General features: G+C 39.0%; 2 protein-coding genes, 1 long non-coding RNA gene and 1 pseudogene across 7 annotated transcripts in view; all 4 read right to left on the bottom strand.

The window, feature by feature from the left end:
• The window catches only part of LOC144654388 (long-chain-fatty-acid--CoA ligase ACSBG2-like), a 30035-nt gene extending 9614 nt beyond the window's left edge, over nt 1-20421 (bottom strand). Inside the window, exons 1-10 of one of the 2 annotated variants that reach the window (XM_078514540.1) lie at nt 20308-20421; nt 19849-19969; nt 14728-15107; nt 13204-13292; nt 10344-10464; nt 8232-8315; nt 7197-7298; nt 6388-6435; nt 5777-5878; nt 5249-5317 (exon numbers count right to left, since the gene is read on the bottom strand). In XM_078514540.1, coding sequence (XP_078370666.1) covers nt 5249-5317; nt 5777-5878; nt 6388-6435; nt 7197-7298; nt 8232-8315; nt 10344-10464; nt 13204-13292; nt 14728-15107; nt 19849-19936 — 1083 coding nt within the window. In that variant the 5' untranslated portion in view covers nt 19937-19969; nt 20308-20421. Of the gene's footprint in view, nt 1-5248; nt 5318-5776; nt 5879-6387; nt 6436-7196; nt 7299-8231; nt 8316-10343; nt 10465-13203; nt 13293-14727; nt 15554-19848; nt 19970-20307 lie in introns of those variants that run through there. The other variant, XM_078514532.1, reaches the window with a different exon arrangement.
• On the bottom strand, nt 46-4689 carry LOC144655201 (uncharacterized). The gene is made up of 3 exons (XR_013571045.1): nt 4219-4689; nt 3141-3191; nt 46-974 (listed from the first exon to the last, which is right to left on the bottom strand). It is a non-coding gene; the product is annotated as an uncharacterized LOC144655201 (long non-coding RNA).
• Nucleotides 20422-23644: 3223 nt separating the features above from the next.
• Nucleotides 23645-24951, bottom strand: part of LOC144654214 (uncharacterized) — a 95684-nt gene continuing 94377 nt past the window's right edge. Inside the window, exon 2 of one of the 3 annotated variants that reach the window (XM_078514319.1) lies at nt 23645-24831. In XM_078514319.1, coding sequence (XP_078370445.1) covers nt 24735-24831 — 97 coding nt within the window. In that variant the 3' untranslated portion in view covers nt 23645-24734. The remainder of the gene's footprint in view (nt 24832-24951) is intronic. The other 2 variants (XM_078514323.1, XM_078514316.1) reach the window with 2 other exon arrangements.
• LOC144654204 (uncharacterized) overlaps nt 24775-24951 on the bottom strand; it is a 56655-nt pseudogene continuing 56478 nt past the window's right edge. The window contains exon 3 of the transcript XR_013570874.1: nt 24775-24828. The product of XR_013570874.1 is annotated as an uncharacterized LOC144654204 (transcript). The remainder of the gene's footprint in view (nt 24829-24951) is intronic.

Here is a 24951-nt window from a genome sequence, read left to right as displayed (position 1 = left end):
TAGAGAAATGGCACACCTGTAAACTTGTCAGGTATAAAGACATAATATATAGATTTAGGCAAGCCTAAAAGCGGAGCTCCTAAGTTATTTCTCCTTGATAATTTTTTAAACTGATTTTTTTATTCGTGTTATTTTCTTTATATATGATATGTAACCCTTTCACCATGGACAACAGCACCAAATAAGAGTTAAAAAGTTGATCAATCAAAAATATCATTAGTAGTCTATGCATAACCTTCTAAAGATATACTCACAACTCTCAAAGTTAAACAAGAACAAAGAAAGGGTTGCTCTAGAACATATCCATACCCCCATCATAACTGGTATGTTACAGCTGTACATAGCATACAATTGGAAAGTTTTGCATGTAGCTTCCCCCCTCCCCCAAATGGGGCCCCTATATGATGGAATGGTGACGATGACAATCTTTTATTATTGCCTAACACCAAAAATAACAGCTTCCTGTTAGCAAACTGGAGTAAAAGGTAGTGGCAAGCAAAATATTGACATTCTGTCATTCTGCAAAATAGGGTCCCCCAAAACGATAAGACCTTTTTCCTTTATATGAATCCCTTTCCCCTTTGCCTAATTACATGTAAACTTAGCAAAAATTCTGGAGAGGCATAAATACTGTTTGTTAGTTCTAAACTCAGGTATAGATTGCTTGGCAAAAATTTTACCATGCCATTTTACCATACATCAAAAGATGATGAAATGTGTATCTCTTTATCATAATTACTGTTCTTTGCAGCGTGCGCACTGGGAATTAAATGTTTAGGTAGCAGGATGATTTTTATGTACATGATTGTACCTTATCTGGCTTTATTTCACTAACTTTAAAATTACAACTGTCCTTATAAATAAATTGTATTCTACACACAGTACATTTTTGAAGAAAATAATATAATAATCTGATTGTTCATTTATCTCTTGCTGTGTCTGCAACTCTGGAAATTCTGCTACTCGTGTTAACCCTGAAAAAGGCAAAAAGAACATAAGATTTTCCGATGATCATTGGCATCAAATGGATGTTTATAATTTTAAATTAGCTTAAATTGTTCAGAACAATCTGCAAATGCATTAAAAAGAGATGTATTTTTCCAATTTTTTCCTGGGCCAGGGACTGTGTTGGGGGATATGTTCAGAACCAAAAAAATCCTTTGACCTACTGAAGGCATAAATAGAGCTACATGTATCAATAACACCTGGCACATGAATGAGCTTTGGTGGGTGTTTTGGGGTGAATCACTGGCTAAAATTCATGATTTTCCTATTAAATGAGGTGTCTTAAGACTCTTACATTGCTCTCTGACAGGTGCTGTTGAAAGCACTGTGATTAACTCCATGAAAGCTTACATATTCTCCCCTTACACTAAACACTTAGCTGGCTCATCAACAAGCCCAACTGGCTTTTCTGGCCTAAGCAGCTCTAAAAGTTTATCAACTTTTTGTTTTCATGTGAAATTTCAGCTGAGTTAAAATTCTATTTCTATATTCGCCTAGTACCACAACAAGACAATTTATGTTAAGTTGGGGCTTAAGCTTACATGTAGATATTAAGGTTACAGGGACGGCGGAGCAATTTTCCAAGTGGGGGGGCTGACTAGTGACTTGAAGTGGGGGGCTAAAAAGACTTTTCTCTTAGTAAGTCTTTATATTTTTTTCGGAAATTCTGGGGGGGCTAAAGCCCCCCCCCAGCCCCCCCGGCTCCGCCGTGCCTGGGTTAGCTAATAACAAGCAGAATTTGAACAGGTCAATTTGCACTTCTCCTACAAAATCATTACAAGTATTCCAGTAATTTGTCGGGTCAGGTAGCAGATCTTGTTGGGTTTTTTGTTCTCCTACCCCTACCCCCAGGGGGGTACTCCGGCTTGTAAATGACGGGGATGATCGAATGGAGGCAAAACTCAGGACCCAAAAAAGTCCCTAGGTCTTCTGACATACCCAAAAAAATCCCTGGGTCAAAAATAAACCTAAAAAAAATTGCTTGTCAAATTACCTCTAAATTGCTAGGAGGGGCAATAATATAACACAAAGAAAACCATAAAAAATTGAACGCTCGTGTTTGTTTATCCATCATACCATAAATACGCCAAGGCCGCGCCAAGGCACTTTAGTCCGTTTTCAATACCCAAAAAAATCCCCAATTTAAATCAAGTCACCCCAAAAAATACTTACCAAATTTTCCAACCCAAAAAAATTCCCGGAATCGAAAATTTCAAGCCCAAAAAAATCCTTCGATCATCCCCGTCATTTACAAGCCGGAGTACCCCCCCCCCCCCCTGGGCCCCTCCCCCATCCCCTCTTATCTTGAACAATGAAAAAATTACATTTTGTATGATATTTACATATGCTGTTACATGTAAATTGTCTATGTTAAATTTCTCAATGGGAACCATGACTTTAAAGGAGAAGTTCACTCCAGAATGGCCATTTATTTTCTCTACGCCAATAAAAAGTTTATACAAAGAAATGTTATTCGCCAAAATTTCAGCCTCCAACGTGCGCTATAACCTTACGAAATCTTTCCCAAAACTCGACAACTGAAAGCCTCCATCTTGGAGCTGGTAATGTATGCTTGACGTCAAAGAGCTCAGTCTGAAGTTTCGCGGGAAAATTTACTGTAAATACTCGAAACTCATTGTTTCTTCGTAGTGGCTTTTGTTTGTCAAAATGCCTGTTTGTGCATCTCCATTTTGCTCAAACGGAGCTCCAAGAAATACAAAGAAACAAGGAGTTTCGACTATTAAAATATTCCCGCCAAACTTCAGGGTGAGCTCTTTGATGCCACGCATACATTACCAGCTCCAAGATGGCGGCGTTCAGCTGTCGAGTTTTAAGAAAGATTTTGTAGGGTTACAGCGAATGTTGGAAGCTGAAATTTTGGAGAATGACATATCTTGGTGTAAACTTTTTATTGGCGTAAAGAAAACAAATGACCATTGTAGAGTGAACTTCTCCTTTAAGGAAACATAAACTACCAAGCAGTTAAAACACCTATCATTTCTTAAACCCCAAAATTTTACACTTAAAAAACAAGTTTCATGCACTAATGTAGATTTGCATACACTGTAAACTAAACTCTGTCACAGAGCATTTAGAGAAATAAAGGTATAAACTGACACTAATGTAATACTTACCTTCATCATCACAGACATTAACTGCACCCCTTGAATTCCTGTTTTCCCTCACTAAAAACAAAATGTACACATATTAAAAACCCATAAAAGGTATGGAAATCCTAATATAGCAAGTTTTAGAAATGCAACAGATTTGCATTTATATAAAATTAATGATAAACTCAAACTGCCTCTTACAACCTCCATAAATACCTGTCACTCAATTAACCTCATAAAGCTTGATGTACATTTGAATATAGATGTATTTTAAATTTGCTTTAAATGATATTAATTCTCCTCATTGCACAGACAGGCCCATTTTAAACTTTTTTTTTTATTTCAGGATCAAAAACTAACCTGCTACTCTTGTAGAAAAAACTAATTCAGGCAAAAATATCTGATATTAAAAAGTCATTGCTTTAGGCTGGAAAACTATGAAAGGCTTAAAATATTGTACCAATCACAACCGTCAAGATAGCAGTGCTATAGCCACAATTCCCCTCTGGTCGTCTGGGCAAGTAGATTTTCTTGTCAAGCAATTAATTTTTCATGCCTGTTTGCATAATGGTTGAAGGCCCAGGCAAGTCATGATCATCTGACTACAAGTTAATTATACAGTCACAAGTTTACTAATACACAGTGTCACATGCACTGTCCTAGGCCAGCAAAATTTGAGAGCTGCTTGTTGACCACAGGACAAACTGGAATTTTTTTTCCATGTCCTTATCATATATTATAAATGATCAATTATTTGGTTGTTATAACATAAAAAATGTTGGAGCGATTTTACAATACCGGGCCACTTATTTACATATCTCTGAACGCTTTAAGAACGAAGCATAGTAGAAACAAAAGGAACCATTCAAATTCAATGAGATGCAAATTAGTGGCCCGGTATTCCACAGGTTTGCCGACACAACGAATTTCACTTAGGTTGTATGCCTTGTTCTGACATACATTTTACGGTACCGGTTACACGAAAGAGTTCTATTAGATGGAATGCTTGTTTATAAATCAAGTTTATAAACTAAATAACAGAAACTTTTCTAATCTGTTAAAAAATAATAATAAAACAAATAATAAGCTTAGCTTACGTTACCTTGGTTTCGAAAAGGGATTTTGTCTTTGACCGTCTTTGCTTTAAACTCAACAAGTAGCTTGGAAGATTTACGTCCATTTCGGTCGGTCATAATCCGCTTTTCTTTGGCTGCTATCCCGGGATAAACGAGGAATACATCCAGAAATAATTTATCTGTAATAAACTGCCGTGTGCTTTTCAATCGCCGAGTCCTCTCGGTGAACTCATTCGTAAATCGGCATGTTGTGAGTTTGTTTCCTGAGTTTCAACTCTGAACCATATTCAAAATTTTGCTGTTAACCTTGCCGTTTCACGAAGGTTTAGGTATAAACCAGAATCGCCATAAGTTCAAAATAAGCAGCTTATAAATTTTATCACAGTGACTGTGATTGTATTTAGCCTAGCCAACAGCAACCAGCGCATTTCCCCAATTTCACTTTCCGCTTCATGTAATTCCACACAGAAAAGTACATGCGCCCGCGATTCAATGGTGAAATGTCACTTGGTCAGCGGTCAACTTCAAAAAAACATTCAACCTTGATGTGTTCTACATCTGAGCCCGCGATATAGTCATGTGATACTGGTCAGCGGAAACCTTGTTTTGACAGCTGTCAATTGGCCATAACAAAGACGTCCGATCATGTCTAATATCAAAGATGAAAGCAGTCGTTGAGAAATGATAAGACGACATTCTCCTCCCCCGGTCGGGTTGCCTTGTGACTCCCCTCCCCCTCCCCGAGAGTCTGTACGCGCGGCGTACGTACGCACCAAATTTTTTCGGCCTCCTGGGTTTACAAAAATTCTCTCGTACCCGCATTACCCATGGTGCTCCGCTCCGCGCGCTGGCGCGCGCTGGGGAGCTCCACTAAAAAATATAGGTTAAAATCCTAAAAAAAATTGAAATACTACCCTTCCCAGGAGAGTACAACACCCAAGATTTCTTTTGACCTTTTCACAGTGATTGAACATGTGGTATGTTGGATGCCGCGATCTACAGGGAAGAGCAGTAATATGTTTCGAGTGACATGTTTTACGTATTACATGATATTACCTTGAGGGCATCTGCTTGTGCAAACCAAACAGAAGCAACAAGATGAATTGGCATAAAAATGTCTAATTCCTAGAACACAATGAGGAAAGTAATGTGAGTTATCAGAAAAATACTATATAATAATTAAACAACATGCAATCACAAAATAGCCTTGTGAGGGACTGTACCAAAAATGTGAATGGGCCATTTTCCTCTCCTAGAGAATTTAAAAGGCTAACCCACTTGACTCTCGCATGTTACATCTCAATCACAAAAAGTGAAGCCTGGCAAAGTCAGATTTTATAAAAGAACTTTCCCATGGATGTTGTTTTGGGTTGAACCCCTTCCCCTCAAAAAATTTCGGTTCAGCTTTATGCTTTCAATTAAGGCTTTAGAGGACTCCCTGCCTACTCCCTGCCTCCTCCCTTCCCTCCCCCCCCCCCCCCCCACCACCACCACCAAAAAACATCAAAGATTACATTTATCTTTCATATGGGTATGGATATTATAAACAGCTGTGATCAAACAGAATGATTGTTTGTTATTTACCTGTGCCGCAATGTGACTGAGGGGAAGGTAACTGATTACTTGTTCCACAAACTTTTCTCCAGCCTTTACATGTTGTGATGCAGTTTCTGCCGTCCACACTACCTATTAACATTAACAATATGTTCAAGAATTAATAACTACTAAAAACTCAATGAGGAAACATGATTTTACTCTATGGAGTGTTTTCCTTGGTTTTTGAGGCATTTCTTGGTGGGGCGTCCAAGGAGGCATGTAGTACAAACTTTACACCATGGGGGAAAGGGGGGGGGCATTTATTTGAGAGTAGGCTTCTTATTAGAATATTTAGGTACCTTTATTTCAGCATATAAACATAAAGGTCAACTTGACATTATTCAAAAGCTATTTTAAAATAAGATTTTAAGTAGCTGGCTCCTCTCATGTGGCACCCATCAGAAAGCAATACGAGAAGCTGAAATCATTTCTTCCCCCACCCCTCTTATAGGATCGATCTGCAGGAATTTTAGCCAGTGATTTACAATCAAATATCCACAGGAGCTAAAGCGGGTGCCAGGTATTATTGAAAGCCCTGCAAAATGAACATTTACGATAATATACATGTTTGTATTACAATGTAGGCAGTAACAACTTACATTATCATGTGAAAGCATGACACCTTTAGGATTTCCTGTGGTTCCAGACTGGAAAACATTTAAAATTATAAGTTAATTGCTAATTACAAAAACCTTTGGAGACCTAATTAGCACACTGCATGGACTTTGGATCATGAAGTGGTCCAGGTTTGAGCCATAGCTTAGGATCATAACATGTTCTGTTTCTTCCAGAGCAAGGCATTATTTTCCCTCCCACATGACCTTGGATCTTTTCACCTTAGGTGTCTTAATGGGTACCGGTGAAAATGGATGGGCTTACATACAGTACTTACAGTGCAAAAGTAATGCAAACAAAATTGTTCGAAATTCGAATTTCTCTTGTCTCCAATTTTCAACGAAGTTTATGATTATTTCACATGGAGCGCAAAAAAAACAATGTCAAGACATTTCTTCAAAAAATCACAAGAACAAAGAATGAATTGTGTTTGCATTACTTTTGCAAAGTACTGTACCATCTAGGGGGGAGGGGAGGGGGTAAATAGTTTATATTCTTGGCCATTGACCAGAAACTGGCATAAGCTCTGGTGCCCTGGTGCAAATGCCTGGCCCGTTGCAAGTTTAACCAGTATTATACAATAATCCATTTATTAATTTGACCACAAGACCACTTGGTTTATTTGACTAAAAGACAAAAAATACCATGTATTTCCTTCATTTAATCTCCTTTCTTCTGAAAAGAAGGCCTGAAAGGTCAAAATGGAAGAAATCTTGTGCATGTACATGTAAAGTGACAGTGGAACATGTGTCACCACATTTCAAACTCAAAAACTGAAAAAGCAGAAACTTACAGTGTAAATAAGTGTAGAACACTTGTTAGGTGTCAACTCGTCTATTCTTTCCTGAAGGACATCATCAGAAACTTCTTTTCCAACTTCCATGAACTGATTCCACTAAATAATAGGAAAATAATTGCAATGATTCAGAAACACTATTAATTTATATACAATTAGACCGCGCTAATTTGAACTTGGTTATTCCAAAGTCCCCTTATTTTGAAAAAAAAAACATTTCCCTTGGATTTTCCCCTCAGTCATTTACCATCAACTATTTCGAGCTCCTGCTATTTTGAACTACTATTTGTAAGTTTCCCCTGACCGGTCGAAACAACAGGGTTGTAACTGTATTCTTGACGTTGTGGCTGTACATGTACATGTACATATGGGCTGATTTTAACACATTCTTGAAAAAGAAAAATGAATTAATAAAAATAACTGCATCCTTGGGAGAAATTCTGTTTCTACATGTAGGTATGAAGCATACACACAGTCATTTTCATTTTGTAGGTTTACACGCAGGCAGTGGACAAAAAAAAGGAGTGGAAGGGAGTAGAAGCACCTTTAAATTTTCCTCTGTAACATTTAAAAATCCCTGAGAGTCTCTAGAATAATTACCGGTAGTGTTAAGACAGTCACCAAACTGGTGCAATGCACAAGCTGAGACATTTTAAATTTCTAAGTTCGTGAGCATTGTCACGCATATGATTATCGCATGCGAGTTACAGTTTTTGAGAGTCCATTTTTTAAGAATTTGTGGGTAGGTTTAGTGTTTACTGCATTACCATTTTGGTGGTGTTTCTGGTCGATTAAATTTATGCCGGTGCTTGTTTTTTATATAGGAGTTTGTTCTAACCACATATGAACAATTACTCTTTGGCAAGTTTTGTTAGTAATGGTACAGATTTTTGCTTCACATGCCTCGTCTCGCATGCCTTGCAGCCTTGCCTCACACGCCTCACAGTTCGACAATTGAAGGATCAATAAAATTGTTATGATCATAATTGGTAAATGTAAAAAAAAAAAAAAAAAAGAAGAACTTTAACTCACATTGTATACATTAGGTGGTGTTCCTTCTTCTAGCTCTCCAATGTACTGCACTACAGCCTTGAGATGAGGCAGTCTGTCCCAAACCTTTAGTAAACAATTAAAAGTACATGATTGTATAGGGACAAATTATAAGTTATATTTTATAACTTTACACATCAGGTATATTGATCACATTATAGAGGGATTTTGAACTACATGTACATGTAAGTGCAGTAATTAATAATTGCTTTGGTTTCAAACAGTCATGGTGATTAAACAGTGATTGTGACACCTACTCAACCAGTCTGAAATGTAAAACCAAATTCTTGGGGTGGGGGATACTCTGTATATTTTTGGATGGGAGTGTGCCACTGGGACTTTGAAACCCTTACCCTATACCAGACCATGTTCAGCTGATTTTGCAACCCTATACTGGACTAGACACCCTATACCAGACCATGTACAGCTGATTTTGCAACGCTATACTGGACTAGAAACCAAAAATCCCTACTCCGGGGCCAACCCTCCAAGTTTATTTTTTTCCTTAGTGGCCATTTGGCCACTGACTGCTCATGTTTGGTCGCCAGTGAAAAATTTTAGTCGCTAAATTAACCTCACGCTTTCAATCCTTCTTCTCAATTATAGTTGCCAGGCTGGCGACTTTGGTTTCAATTTAGTCACCAGCTCGAAATTTTTAGTCGGCATGGCGACTAAAATGGTCTTAACTTGGAGGGTTGCTCCCAGAATTGTATATTTTTGGTGGGGGTGTTCCACTGGGACTTTGAAACCCTTACCCTATACCAGACCATGTTAAGCTGATTTTGCATCCCTATACCAGGGTTTTCAAAACAAGCCGGCACCCGCCAGAGTTCCACCGGCTAATTCATTTGCCGGTTAATTTGGCCACAGCAATCAGCTTTTGAGAAACAAGCTCTGCTTGTCACAGCCACCTACTCTTCAAGTTACGGACGCCTACTTCAAAACATTTTGAAATTTCTGCTTTACTAGACTAGAAACCGAAAATCCTTACTCCCAGAATTGTATTTGTTTAGAGCTGTATCACTATTAGTGTTTTTAAGGGAAAATGACCTGTCAATAACGTTGCCGCAATGATTTTATTTCCATTTAGGATTGCCTTTTTTCTCTCTCCCGAGTTTATATTCCTATCTTGGTCTTATTTTATGATACTACTGTTCTGTTTCCCTTCAAATGATACCCTATTCTAGACCAAAACTCTTTAATTGATTTCTATACCCTATCCCAGACTAAACTGCTTGAAAACCATTCCCTTCACAACGGCACGTACCTATATAGCTCATATAGAAGTGCCCCCACAAAATACAACTTAGTCAAACATGTTCTCCCACACTTGACACCATTACATGTTCATGCAATTGCTGAAGAAGTTTGTTGTTAATTATTATCTAAACTGCAGAGTTTGAACCATTATTTCTTGTGACCGTGTAACAGTAGAGAATAACTATTACTTTCAACTGTTATACAGTCAAAAGAAATAAGTCATTGACAGCACTTATCTAATAGAGAACAAATATATTTATTTAGAGCATGACTGGTACCCTGCTGGCTTGAGTTGGATAATAATTATGGTTTTCAAATGAATTAACCTAGCTATTTTTACCCCTCCCCCCCAAGAAAAAAATGATCAGAATTAAATAAATTAATTAAATCTGTTCCTCGCAGTCTTTTGTGCTTCTTTATTGCGGTTTTCAGTGAAATGCGAACTCTGAAATTCAATCCTCCACAAACAATTTAATATGCTTTTTGCTGCCATCAATCATCTTAGCAGACCTCTCGGGAAACAGAAGTTTACTTCAATGGGGTCAAAAGGACAAGTCTGTCAGATGTGATTGGTAGATTTCAATCCATTTTGTTTGTTTCTGTTTTTCATGTTTCGTTGGCTGTCCCCATAATTGCCAGTGTGATTGACGGCAGCGAAAAACGCAATCGTTCGTTGGATTTTGAATTTCAGAGTTCGCATTTCACTGAAAGCCGCCATAACATAACTTGGCAACTAAGTACATTTACATGACTTATCAAGCTATATATTTTCTTCACAATAAGATACTTTAACCTTCATGTAGCTGTGGTGAAGTATTAATGCACAGTACTTACTTTAAGAACTTTATGCAGCTGATGATTGTTCTCAACAACAATAATGTTGGCCTCGCAGTTTTCAGCGACATAATGGCAGGCTTCAGGAGAGTTTGTAGTGTAGATACCAACAGCTAAACCTCTGGGGTAAATAGGAAACAAATAACTTTAATAAATTTAATGTAATACATAACAATTTGCTATGTTAAAAGCTCACAGTTGAACCATATCTCACAAGCAGATATCCTTGGGATGTGCTGAAAAATAACTCTTAGGAGTGGTGTCCACTAAGAGAGGTTAAAAATGTACAACTGACCACTAACCCCTAGGGGAGCAGGGAAGGTACTAGGAGTAGGGATGGTGCAGTAGTGAGAGCGCTTGCCTCCCACCAATATCGCCTGGGTTCGATTGCCGGACTCGGCAACACATGTGGGTTGAGTTTGTGGCTGGTTCTCATCCTTGCTTTAAGAGTTCTGGTCCGGGTTCTCTGGTTTTCCTCCCTCCACAAAAACCAACATTTCCAAATTCCAATTCGACCATAGTAATAATTATAATAATTGTGTTCTTGGGTACTTAAGACACTTTACTTTTACAGTGCCTCCCTCCACCAAGGTGTATACATGGGTACTGGCATAATGCTGGAGGGGGGGGGGGTAACCTTGGGGTAACCTTGGCATCCCATCCAGGGGGAGTAGTACTGCTCCTAGTCACTTCATGCTACTAAACCCTGGATAAGCTCTGGGTTGATGTGCCACTTGGCTTGAAAACAGACTTTACCCCAACATACACCAGAACAAAGGAAAATACCAAAGTGTGCAAATGGTAAAATTGAACTACATACATGTACAACATTATACTCAGACACAGATTGCGTGTAAACATGTTTCACCCTTGTAAAAATTTTACCGCGATCGCAGCGCGATCGCGGCGCGAATGTCGCGATCACGCCGCGATTGCCGCATTCGCGCCGCGAATGTCGCGATCGCGCCGCGGTTTGTTGCAATCGCGACGCGATCAAGCGCGACGCGATTGTAAGTGAGCGCGAACGCGCCGCGATTGCCGTGATAGTCGCGATCGCGGCGCGATGAGTTCGATCGCGGCGCGATTGATTACTACCGCACCGCAATTTCGGGGGCTGGAATAAATCTCGGGAAGTGTTCCCGGCGAGAACTCACTTCTCGATCACCGGGAAAAAGTCATTATGCTTTGAAATTCTCACAAATCATGCTGTGGTCGTAACGCAAATCATGACTGTATTGATGAAATAAACTTAAAGTACTAATCAAAGTAGTAATAAAACTAGTTTGATTTAAAATGTCGAAAAACATTTTAATACGTGACGGTGAGCCGTGAGGACGTGATTCCCACGAGAAAAGTTTTATTTACATGTAGTTTTAGTCTAGACGAACTGGCGCGACAAAGCGGCGCGTGATAATGAGTAAAGATAAATTAAAAGATAAGAATTTTTATTTCTTTACAGTCCGTTTTTTAATCTTTTCAAACACTTTGCTTCTTTCTTTTCTTATCTTTGAGGAACCTTAATACCTTTGAGCGATCCAATGACAAATTTCTGTCGGCAATTTTCTTCAAATGCAAAACAATCAGGAATTCGCTGCAATTGCGTTTTTCGCATTGAAAAATCCTTCAGATGGCATTTAATTTAATTGTGGCTCCGAAGAGGCTGTCGGATCGCGGAATGAGCTTTTTTTAGAGCTTTAATTATATTTACCTTCCCGTAGACCACACACATCGACGATGTCCTCAGATTATTCCCGCCTTTTCCCGCAAGTTGTCGTGAACTGAGTGTTACGATTGGCTGAGTTAGGTCACGTGGGCCATTGTACACGCCATCCCGAGCAGAAAAAAGAAATTATTTTTAGTTTATAGTTGGAATGTTTTCTTCACAATCAGGACTGGAAAAATGTGTTTTTTTTTAACTGCTTCTGTCAATAACATGAGTTTAGAAGCGAATTAACTTTAGGGAAAAGCGTCTCTGTGGAAACTGCTAGAATTTGTTTGTTAATTCGAGCAACAGCTTGTTAATTTCGACAGCGCTATCTTGTGGGATTCGTCACGGACTTAATTGTTGACTGAACTACAGCTAAACTGTGATTTTTAAAAAACTGCAAAACTCGAACAGTGGAAAGAGATAAACATTTTGACGGTAAGGACCATTCAATGCGAAGTTGTACTTGTTGATGCTTGGGACTTAAATGTTGTATTATTTAAAAAAGCTTCGGGCAAAAGCGCATCTTCGACAGTTCGGCTTCTTCGCAGATGCATGACGAAGAGATAGTTCGCTCGTTTGGTAGATCACATCATTGCATCTTCCTTCGCTTGAGCACGAGGAAAAGGTTAGTTGCCGTTATGTATGTGTTGTTCCCTTCGTGACATTTTAGAGAAGAACAGTTCACTTATTTGCTTGTATTAAAGGCTCACGATCTCCGGCTTTGTGACCATTGCGAAAAAAAATGTGCTTGACAGCAAAACTGGCCGTCTTTTTCTGTAACCTTCTGTAAATAAATGATGTTGTTTTGATACAGAGCCAGTGTGTTTGTTTTGTCGGTATGCAAAAAACCAAGATAATTGTTTTAAAATTAAAAGATTAAGGCGCGATTGTGGCGCGATCCAAGCCAAATCACGGCGCGATTCCCGGCCCATCGCGCCGCGAAGTGAGAATCGTGGCGGCCAAAAACGCGGCGCGAATCGCGCCACGAATCGCGGCGCGGCGCGATCCAAGCCCAATCGCGGCGCAATCGCGCCAATCGCGGCGGCCAAAAACGCGCCGCGAATCGCGGTAAAATTTTTTACAAGGGCACTGTTTGGCATTTTTTTAATTTAATTTCCGACCGCATAAGATATTAGTTGTTGTTTGTCTTACCCTGCAAAGATAGCCCCCAAATCTGAGATGAGCCATTCTGGTGAGTTAAATCCAATGATTCCAACACCATGGAAACGTTCCAAGCCAAGCTGTGGAAAAAAATTAAGCAGGTCATTTTTTGACCATTATCCAAAGCTATAACATTACATTAGAATTCTGATTTCTCAAACCAACAGCGGAAAAAAATTTCTTTGTGAAATTGGAAGGCTCAAGAAATCGGGGGGTAAAATAACAGAGAAGTACTTTTCAAGGAAAAAGAAAATTGGTTCGATTAAAATCAGGAGTTTCGCGAAACTGAGGGTTGGAGAAATCGGGATTCTACTCTACGTGTACCACTTTGGCATTTTGGCTATGGGGAAGGTTGTTAACACATAAAAGCAAGTTTTCTACCATGAGGCCCTGCCACGGTAAATTCTGACAAGCGACATGGCCCAAAAAGTAGCGACAGCAAATAAAATAAAATCGCGACAAGCGACAACCCTTATGAAAAAACTTAAATTCCGACAAGGACAAGTAATTTTTCTTCAATTTAATAACGGACAGTGACAGCGTAAAACAGCGACAACGAACACATTTAAATTTAGACAAGCGACATGAGACCCCCCTGGCAGGGCCTCTACCTCATGTTCTGGAATTCAACACTTTATTCTGGTGTAAAACTGGTTATAAATTGTTATAAAAATTTTGTTAAAAATTGAACTAGAATGTGGATGGTTCTTCTAGTAACCTGCAATACATGTAATTCCAGTTTACACACATTTGCTTAGCACTAGTACACGTACATGTGTGTAACACAGATTGTAACAATTTGCTGATTTGCTAGAGATTAATCGTCTATAAAATTTCTTAAGTGTTTGCAATGTGTCTAGACTGATTTGCAATTTGAGCCACTCTTTTCAATATTTAATAACCGTAATATTCCAATCAGATCAGGTCTCGATTTTCTTATTTTGGCAGGTCATGTCATCAACATGTCATGAAAACACTAGAGTTTAAACACAGCTTAATCGTCCGATCAAATGTTGAAAGAAAATCAAATTAGTAAAACAATTATTCCCCGACAAGCCAATGCAAATTGTTACATGTAGATGCAGGACCATTGTTCGAGAGAACAAATTCTACAGGGCCATGAATCTATCCACGTCGAATCAAAACAAAAGATCCAAGATTCTAATGAACGATTAATTACAGAATCCGCACGAAATAAGAACACTACAAAACTGAAACCTACAAGATATTATACATAAAAATTCCATCAAACAGGAATTAACCTTTGTGAATTGTGTACAAATTCCTGCTACGTGTAACTTCATATTAGTCAGCTATAAACAATATTCACTGGACTTTGGCAAAGAAAACAATAACTAAAGTTAAGCCTTTTGGACTAGAATTGACAGATCTTCCGAAACACAATGGCGAACTTTGATATGAACAACATTTCTTGTACATTTTTAAGTTACGCACAAGATAAACTTAGAAAGTGTTTTAAATGCAACGAAAAGCACTGGAAAAACTTTCACAAACCTTAATAAATGACTTGGCCGCCGAGCGCACAGCTTCGTAGTACTCGGTGTAGGTCCACTTAACCCATTCGTTATTCCGTTTCACTCCAAGAGCAGTCCTGTTTGGGGCTGTACGTACGGCTCGCTGAAGCAACTGTACAATAGTTCTGGGAGAACGACTTGTGCTTTCTGTTGAGCCTAATAACAGCTTTACAGCGCCATCTGGTTGAATTGTCCATGAAGATTCAGCGGGAGCAGGTTTCACGAGGCCTTCCTCGCCGAGCGACGTTTTCGCGCCTCCATTTTGGTGACCGTTCTTGTGTTCATCGACACCGTTGCCGTTTTGCTGTGCTCCTTTCTCTGGACTTGTGCTGATTTCTCCATTAGATGCCATGTCTTCGCCTGTGTAATGTACAGAGCCGTTAATAATGTGAACGTCTTTCGTTTTCGCCTCGCTCTTCATGTCCAAAACAATATCACTCGGCTGAGCGACTTTGACGCCGTTCTCATCAACAATCTGGGCAATATTTGACTCAGCCATGAGGTTTATACCACAGACAATGGAATATGACCTCAATTATTCTTCCTATGCACGTCTTAACCGGTCCAAATACGAATATTTTACGGCAAAACACCTCGTGTTCAACTTCTACGCCACGCAAAGATATTTACTAGAAGCGCGTGCGATTACACACAGGAGAAGATGAACTTTGATCAAACACTTACGGACCGGAAACACGACTTTTCGCTGCTAAAAAGTACAGAAATTATCTTGTCGATCCTTAATCACAAGGATAATTTGGCTTGGTTCGAAATAATTGAAAAGAAAAAGCTTGGAAAAGTTCATAAAAGCTTTGAGGAAGTGAAAAACGCTTTGAAATCGACATGCAGGGGCGTTTAGGAGGCGGGGAGAGAAGAACCAATCAGAATTTGAGTGCGTGCCCACGCTTCCTTCACTCAACACCTGCATACAGTGATGGGACCAATGGCGGTCTTTCGTCGCTCGGCGGGAAAAAATTAACACAAAAACATATAAACACGCAATGTTTTTATGTTTTTTCTCGCAATTCAGCCCAGCTCTTTATTAAACAGAGTTTGTTGTAAAATTATTCAACTCTTACGGCAAAATAAACTGTTTTTCGCCATTGTATTTTTACAGTTTTCAGCGATAATTCGAGGCTGTCTTCGCCAGGTAACATTTTCAATGTCAACAATAATCCACTTCACTTTTAGGAGACAAAGACAGAGGCTAAAGTCTGAAATCTGCGCCAATGGAGATCAACAAGGCACGTACAAAATATATATTGCAAAAGAGAACGTAATATTTCCTATTTTCCCCATTTCTATTACTAGAATTCAAACCACATGCACAAATTATTTTTCTGTGACACGTTATATTCAATTAATAATTACAACTGAAATAAAAACATGCAAATTTTCGTCCCGGGCATACTTCTGGTCGATGTCAATCACCAAGGAAATAACGATACGTTATGACCCGTTGGGAGATTGGGATATTTTATGACTAATACACCACACGAGTACCACGAGTAACATACGGGTAACATACGAGTAACACACGGAACATACGGGTACATACGGTTACATACAGGTAACATACGAGTAACATACGGATACATACGAGTAACATACGGATACATACGGGTGCATGCCAGTTCCTATTTTATTTCATTTCATTTTATTTTTCATTTTTATTTTATGCAACACAAGTAAACAAAACAAAACATACGGGCAATTACGAGTACATACAGGTAACATACGAGTATAATAATCGAATAATAATCGAAAAATCAATTATTGGTCATTAGATGTAACGTGTTTCTCCATCGCTCTCCCCTCCAAAAAGATTGCGTGACGAGCCCAAAGGACAAGGAACAAAAAAATGAAAAATAAAAAAAAAAATACATAAAATAAAGTGAAATGAAATAGGAACTGGTATGCACCCGTATGTGGCCTTATGTTACTCGTATGTTACGGGTAAGATCGTATGTAAGTGAATTCAAGAAGTTGAGCTATTGACCTTATAACATTTCAAATTCTTGATACGTCTTCAATACGTTTTGTCCTTTGGGCTCGTCACGCAACCTTGTTGAGGGGAAGGGGGGTGGGGAGCATACTGATAAAAATGAAAAATAAAACAAAATAAAGGGAAATGAAAAAGGAACTGGTATGCACACGTATGTATTGGTATGTTACTCGTATGCATCCGTATGTTATTCGTAAGTATCCGTATGTTACTTGTATGTTACCTGTATGTACCCGTATGTGCCCGTATGTTCCGTGTGTTACTCGTATGTTACCCGTATGTTGCTCGTAGTACTCGTGTGGTGTATTAGTCAAGATCAAAAAGATCTTTTTTAAAAAATATATATATATCCATAACGGAATCGACAGTAGAATTAACGATAATGAAAAATAAAAGAAAAAATATGTGGAAAATATGGAGACTGCGACCTTGATAAAAGAACCACACAAACGGCTTACAAGTCTAATTTCCTTTTTGTTGTTGTTGTTGGTTTTGGCCGACCAAGCCTGGCTGTACAAGGCTGAGCCTGCTTAATTTTTTGTTTGTTTTTGTTTTGTTTTTGTTTTTTAAACCTGTTATATTGAAAGAAGAATTTTTCATAAACATTCCGTGTCAGAGAATATCGATGACGTCACAGTTGGTGGAAAAAGAGCAAAGTTTACACAGGTGCTGTTTAAATTACCAAGTCGCACCTGTTCTTAAAACAAAACTCGCCTAAAAGCACTCTAGAAACCTATATATATACGTATAGATTTACGAGGGGCAGCGATAAATGACGATTGCAAGTTAAATCAGTATAAAGCAGGGACGGCGGAGCCGGGGGGGCTGGGGGGGGGGCTTTAGCCCCCCAGAATTTCCGAAAAAATAAAGACTTACTAAGAGAAGATTCTTTTTAGCCTCCCCACTTCAAGTCACTAGTCAGCCCCCCCACTTGGAAAAATGCTCCGCCGTCCCTGTAAGGTCAGATGCAAATGCCCCAATTAGGAGTAAGGGCCAGCAGAATGTCTTGCGAACCTTGTCACGTCAGTTAACTGCGCTGGAAAATCAAGGGGCAGGCATGCAACGCAAAAATGAATTTTTCCATATGGTCTATCGAGGGTTTGTTTTTGTCCGATGGATCCGTGTTCCACTAGAATCTAATCGAAATCAAACGTTCAACGTCAGGTAAAAAAGACAAAAAGGTACCGTTTTGGCGCGTGACCGAAATATAAGTGAATAAAAGAACATGATATTTCGCCTGTATCTGACATCTACATTGCAATAGCGTTCTCGTAGCAAAACGAAAACTAAAAAAAGGCAAATATAGGAATTAAAATTAAGCAAACAACTACGTTATCGGCCGTGTAATAATTCTCAAAGCAGTCATCAATACGTTAAAATAACAGATTTTAACTCATAGTGCAATTCTGCACATGTTACGTGGTTATTGCAATTAGATGTAATATTTCAAATCTATATAGACACGTGGCTAATTTGCATTTCGTCCCGGCTTAAAAGTTGACCGAGGCCTTTTTCACCGCTAATTATAAGTTTAGGGTCGCGTTTAATTCTGAACAGGGCCGTAAAATTACAAAAAAAAAATACTCTCAAAGGGAAACGAAATACACCGTACCGAAAAAGATTGCGACTGGTACATTTACCTATAATTCTAAGCGCGCGAAAACGCTAAAAACGCTAAAAAAGCCCACAGAAATTGAAAAGCTCAACAATGCTGTCGAAGGGGGGCTGTCTCTGTGCCCTATTGGCTGTGTAAGGTTTGGTAAAATGTACAGCCGCCATCTTTTTCCTTACGGTGGATTAAAGTTGGTTCGAGAAACCAAGGGTTCCAGAAGTCGGGATTTTTAGTGAGATACTGTTTTGATTCGTTTATAAGATTTGTTTTGTTTGCTTTCTTTTGGGGCCTTGGACTGTGATCGGGCCACACGAAGAGCCACACGAAGAGGGCTACGAAGAGCGGTGTCTGACATTTGCAGAATGCAGAACGCAGAATGCAGAATGCAGACTAAGAAAATATATTGTGTTACCTTTACCATTATTGAAAGCTAACCGTAAACAGGCTAACCGGAGTGCGTAGTAGGCTAACCGGAGTGACCTTCTTACTTGGGTTAGCCTACTACACACTCCGGTTAGCCTACTATTTACTCCGGTTAGCCTAAATAGCCGGCTTCGGTTAGCCTGTTTACGATTAGCTTTCAATAATGGTAAAGGTAACACAATATGTTTTCTTAGTCTGCGTTCTGCATTCTGCATTCTGCATCCTGCGTTCTGCATTCTGCGTTCTGCATTCTGCAAATGTCAGACACCGCACGAAGAGTGGTCCTGCCCATCATGGCACTGTACAGTCTCAAGTCCACAACGTGATACAAAGCTCGTACATGCATGGCCTATTTTACAAAAACACAACTCATGATCATTAATACAGACACGAAGCGAAAGCGTGTAGGATCAGGTCATGGGCTCTTGGTAGGATGGATCAATGAATTTCTATAGTCTACTAGGTAAAGAAGACCAACGAAATCAGGGGCTGTAAGCTAGAAAATCGAATTTTGCAAATCGCCAAGTGAAGTGGGAGTCTGGGTTCTAGATTCGAAAATTAATAAAGGTCAATAAACATTATCCCGAGGTCGCAAGTGGATAAGCAAACATCAATGTACAACTGAAAAACATATAAATAAATAAACAGTATTTGATCACGTAGTAAATGGATAAGTATATAGGTCCTTAGTTAGTTTCTATTCTAGACTTTGGTCACGAAGCATTTTGTAAACCAATATTTCGTTATGTATATTTGCCAAGCATGGAGTATCACGAATCAGTACGTATTAAATGACTTTTGATTTCGGTTTCGGCGAAAATAATTGTTTCAAAAACCACGTTAAAACCGCTCGCGGCTTTCGTGTTAAAAGGAATTAATGTAGGGGTATCGATAAAAACCGAGCATGTGAGCACTTGTAAAATCGCGCGAGCACGAGCAAACGAGCACCCATTAAAATTTTGCGAGCATTGCGAGCAGAAGCTTAGTTTTGCGAGCACTGCGACATCTTGGGGTACCATTCATGACCCCTTTTAAAATGTAGTAAATAACGACAAGCTCACCTTCGGGCGATTTTTCCGAGGCTGTGACGTTATCATGTTCAGTGTGATCGGCGGAGGCAAGGTCGAGCGGTGCATCGGGCGAAGACATGCTATATTTGTACCAGTTCCTTCTCAGATCTTTCTGTAGTTGAAAAAAGAAAATTGAAGTTAGCAAATTTATTCCTAAAGACACGGTTCGATGACCACAGAATTCAGATAAAAATACAATGTGTTATAAATGATGAATGTGTTCATAAGTAAATTTTGCAATCGCTTCAATTCAGTCGACCGGATTCCTCTGGCCAATGTCACGAGTAGCAATCTCGGTCAGTATAATGATGAATGCACGCAAAATAAGTTGCGGGAACGTGTAAAGAATCAAAAGCAATTCGTTTTAAAGGTAATTCACTTAAAATTCATTTCTCTATTGCTAAGTGAATAAAGTTTAGGTTAGTCCACCTGGAAACATAGACTACGCACCTCAAATTATCAGCACACCGGCTTTGATCTGCACAAGAAGTCAACCAACTCGAGTTATATTTCACTTATTCGTGGCAGATAGTAGTTATTTAAGACAACAATTTATGGCATGTCCTTTATATTGTCAGGCTTAATGTTATTGTGACGGAAACAAGAGAAAACCTCAATTGTTTTAGTTCCCTTGCGTCATTGGCTTAACAGTTTTTTAAAAATGCCTTTGAATAAATATAATGCTTGAGTTCCATCACACTCAGTGTTAAACTATTTATGGAAATTGTTTACAAACTTTTTAGCAGGCCTAAGTCTATTCGACATAGCTAAAACAATAATATACAAGTAAATATGTACCTTCAAATTAGGTCGCAAAATAATACGCATTTTTAAATGTCGATCGACCCGAAGACATTTATGACGTCATTGTTCCGGAGTTAGTTTGCCGCGTATCGGAACAGAAAGTAAATTTCAATGCGGAAAATGTCACTAATTATAAAAGCTTGTAAGTGAGTAGGCGTAAAATTGATTTCTTTTGCGACCCAAACATGCTGTCACGCTATTTTGCGAGATCAATGAAATATTTCAAATGCCTGCACTACGGTCCGGCCTGAGCGAAGTCATGTTTTAAATCCGAGAGGTTGTCAGAAATCCTTGTTTAATCCGCTTATCGGTTTTCTGTGAGCAAAATTAAAAGCGCACCTAACTTATTCCTGTACACACATAGAATTTGTTAATGAATATTTGATGATCGGTGTATTGTGTTCTGTACAATAAATACAGTATTTTTAGAGAAACGGATCAGTAATTTATCATGCATGTTGTTTCATATGGCAGTGTCAAAAATGCTTTGACTAGTGGAGTTGAATTATCTTTTAGTTTGTAACACGAGAAATGTTATTCTAATCATTTTCGTTTGTAGTTTTGTGTTTATTTGGTTGTTTTATCGGCTCCGACAAGATAGATAACGGTGTTTACCTACAAAATGCCCTCGGATGGTCCACGGAATTCTTGGTCCCGGCATGGGGGTGTGCTGACCGATCAAAGTTCTTACGATATTACAGGCCTTGCTTTTAATGTATAACCTAGCCTTTTGTCAGATCTATAGCCGGGACTCGTCATTCGCGTAATCGAAATGTACATGAAATAACCCTTAATTTTGGGATTTTATCTCTGCCTCGGCTGTATGGATGTAAATGCATGCCTGGGTGGTCATGTACTTTGCATAGAGAATATGCTGTTTTCAAAACTTTCCACTCAAACAAGCGAAACAAATACTACACTGAATAAACATAACAGGTTTAATTTCGTAATTGGCAGGAGACAGACCAGTATAATCCAGGCAAAACCTGGGACCTCCGGCCAGATTACAAGCCAGCGCCCTAAAACACTTCAGTGGCCACGCTGCCCCACCGAAAGGGAAGCAACTGCAGGCGAAAAGAGCGAAAACTATATTTAAAGAGGCCAAACAATTTACTGGATTTATTAAAATGCGATCATTGACAAAAGATTTATGTCCGAAATAGGGTTTGGAAAATTATGTTGTAATTTTCGTCTGAAATAGTGCAAAGAATTAAGGACACCGGTCCACATCATAAATTTGGAGTATTACTTCAGTTGATGGGTCTTTTATAAGCCAGAGAGAAAATCATAATCTACAGAAGACAGCTGATTAATAGACTCCCTACGCGCGAATAGCTTCAACGCATTCGAGTTTTATCACGGAGCAACAATCATTATTTTAAATAAATCAAAAACTTATTTTTCCACCGAAGGTGAAACGTAGAAGTGTTGTTTACTTGTGTTATTGTACAGTGTGCTGCGCCAGGGCCGGGTCTCTCGAAAGCCGAATACACTAACCCAGGATTAAAAATTGATCGAAGGTTCAATTTCTCTGGATAGTGGTATAAAAAAATATCTTTATTGCTTTTGTTTTGTGGCCGTTTGAGATTTGTCGACGTCAAAACTTGAGGACAGAAAATATAAACATTTGTTAAAACCTTTCTTTGAAATAATTCTTCATGAAAATTTATATGATTTTGTCCCATAGTGCTGTTCTTCACCGAGTGCCTTCTTGGAAGGGACAAGGGCTTAAGATAAATTGGATAAATCACAATTCAGCGGATCCCGGATAGTGTAGTTTGGTTAGTTAGAAATGTCAGTTCGCTTGATAGCACAGTTATCCTGTCAGAGTTAATCGAAGCCTAGAGTGTACACGCGGTACGTAAACTAGCACCTTATAAGGACGACCTAAGAAATGCCTCGTGGTAACCTTATCTGACATGTTGTATTCATTTGGCCAGCGAGTTTTTTTTTTTTTTTTTCAGAGAAAAGCCAGGTAATTCATTGAAAACTGATGTCTGTGGAAATTCCACCATTTTACACATTACTTCAAATATTCGTATCACCGTACTGATAGGCGTTTTCTAAAATATATCGCCCCCGTATATCGCACAGAACAGAATGCGTAAACTACTTAAAGCTTTTTCTTTGTTATTGATCGTTTGGTTTGGTTGCAAGTAATTTTTAACGCGTGTTTCTCAGATTTTGTTCGGCCTCTGCATGCATGTTTTATTTTGAATAATTTTGACATATAAACTGCAAGAGCTCCAAATAAAAATTTTGTGGAAAGAAAGACCTTGGCATACACACCAAAATCCACCGCGGCAAAAGTGATGGCATTTGAAACAGCATTAATTGATGTTTATGACGTGTCGATCTCTGACGCATGCGCAGGACGCACCCACCCGTGCCAATTGGCCAATCTTGCAAAAGGAAAACACAGGAAAGGTTCTGAGTCATGACCAACCGCACTCGGGCAGGACGCTATAACCCAACGTCGTTCCCAAGGTCACCGTCTTCTCGAGGGGATCCTGGGAATTAGGTTGGCTCGAACCAACTCGTGAGGAGGCTGGTCACTCACCCGTTGATATGTAACATGCGTCCTGCATACTGCTTGGATTAGTTATACATACAAAGATACTAAACTTCAAGTCTTCTGCGGCTAGGTGGTACAGGGGCCGCACAGTGCACGGAAAATCATCATCGTTTGACTCTCGTCGTGCTCTACTACATTTTTCCAGTTCATTTTTGGGGGTTTTCTCTGAACTTATACCAACGAAACAACGGAACGGTCAGTCTGAATTGTAAGCAATCTTCTCGTTCTGACCCCCCAGAGGAGGGGCGGCTGATAATTCAGACTACGGAAGGGTAGCCTGCAAAAGTACCCAGTTTTTTTTCTGTTCTTGTTTGCTACCAGCAGGAGTGCTGCCTATATCATCGTTTACGGTGCAAAAAAATTCATTTGTGGGTCATGTACAAGTGTTTATTACTGATTTTTTAAGTAATTAAAAAAAAATAAATGACAGGCCTTATGCACAACCCTTTTAACATGTGTTATTTTAATTTAGTATAGCTGATCGCTTTCAAAATAGTAAGGAAATTAAACACAACAGCCATTCAACTACAAAGCGGACCTCTGAGGGAACATCATCTGTTAATCGGAATAATAATGAGGATCGAAATAGCGACACGTAAACAATCGACCTCATCGCCTGATGAAGACTAGCAGTATTGCAGTCGAAACGTCGCGATCAACATCTCAAAGCGATTCTATCGTGAGACAAACAAATAAACGTTCATTCCTATCTTACACCACGATGAACAATATTCGCATCTTTAATGACATTAATTTCTTTTGTATTTTCTTTATGAATTATTAATGAGTTTTTGAATATCTTTCAATAAAACCCCCGGGGGGACGCCCACAAGTGGGCTGTATAGTTATGTGCCCCTTTGCATGACATTGTGATCCTAACATATTCCTTTAAATTCATTGTATCAGCTAAACTAGCAGTGCGTAAACCCCCAGCTAAGCTAAGCTTAATAACAAGAACATGCTAAGCTACCAGTTAAAATTTCCAGCTGCAGAAAAGTAATAAAAACTATCGTTGAATAGGGTGTTATTTTTTTTTTGCACTGGACCTTAAAAATGGGTATCAAATGTGGATTTTCCATCCTAAGTGGGGTCAGGGTTTGAAAAGCGGTATACACCTGTCTATAACCAACCTTGATACACGGGCAACGCCGAAATGACTTCTTTTGACACATGCCTAAACTAAAGTATTTTCATTCGTTTGGGCGTTCTAGTGTGAACAGATCAAAAAGTTACGAAATGGGTTGAAAAACTGTAGACCAAAAGTGTAGACCAAATAATTATTTGGCTGCGTCTTCGACCAATTGTAAACAGAGCCTTGCACAAGTTCAAGTATTAAGTATTTACAGGTCATGTATAGTTTAGAGGCCTTATTCAATTAGCTGTCCTCATTACTCAACGTCGACGAACTAATAGTCTTGAAAACTACAATGAGATAGGAATCTAGACTTCCCAAGTCATTATCAACATAAGAAATAGAAGTGTTACTTTTTGTCCTCTTTTAATCCCCGGCCTTTGAAGTCATTCCCACCAACAAGATAAATTCATAGTTAGCAGTGCATGTGAGATTTGCTTTTTCCTCTGGTACTTGTTTCCTGCTGAAAAAAACAAAAACGCTTCAGAAATAGCTCGGCCTTTTGTCTGAAGGGGTTACTAATGCATCCCTATCATTCTGGCCCCAGTCGTTTAATAGGTGGATAACGCTTTCCACCGGATAA

Source organism: Oculina patagonica, chromosome 1 (genome assembly GCF_052425735.1).
Source record: "Oculina patagonica isolate OP01 chromosome 1, crgOcupat, whole genome shotgun sequence".
Classification (NCBI taxonomy): domain Eukaryota; kingdom Metazoa; phylum Cnidaria; class Anthozoa; order Scleractinia; family Oculinidae; genus Oculina; species Oculina patagonica.
The sequence above is the reverse complement of the archived record's forward strand: the minus strand, read 5'-3'. Positions and strand labels throughout refer to the sequence as shown.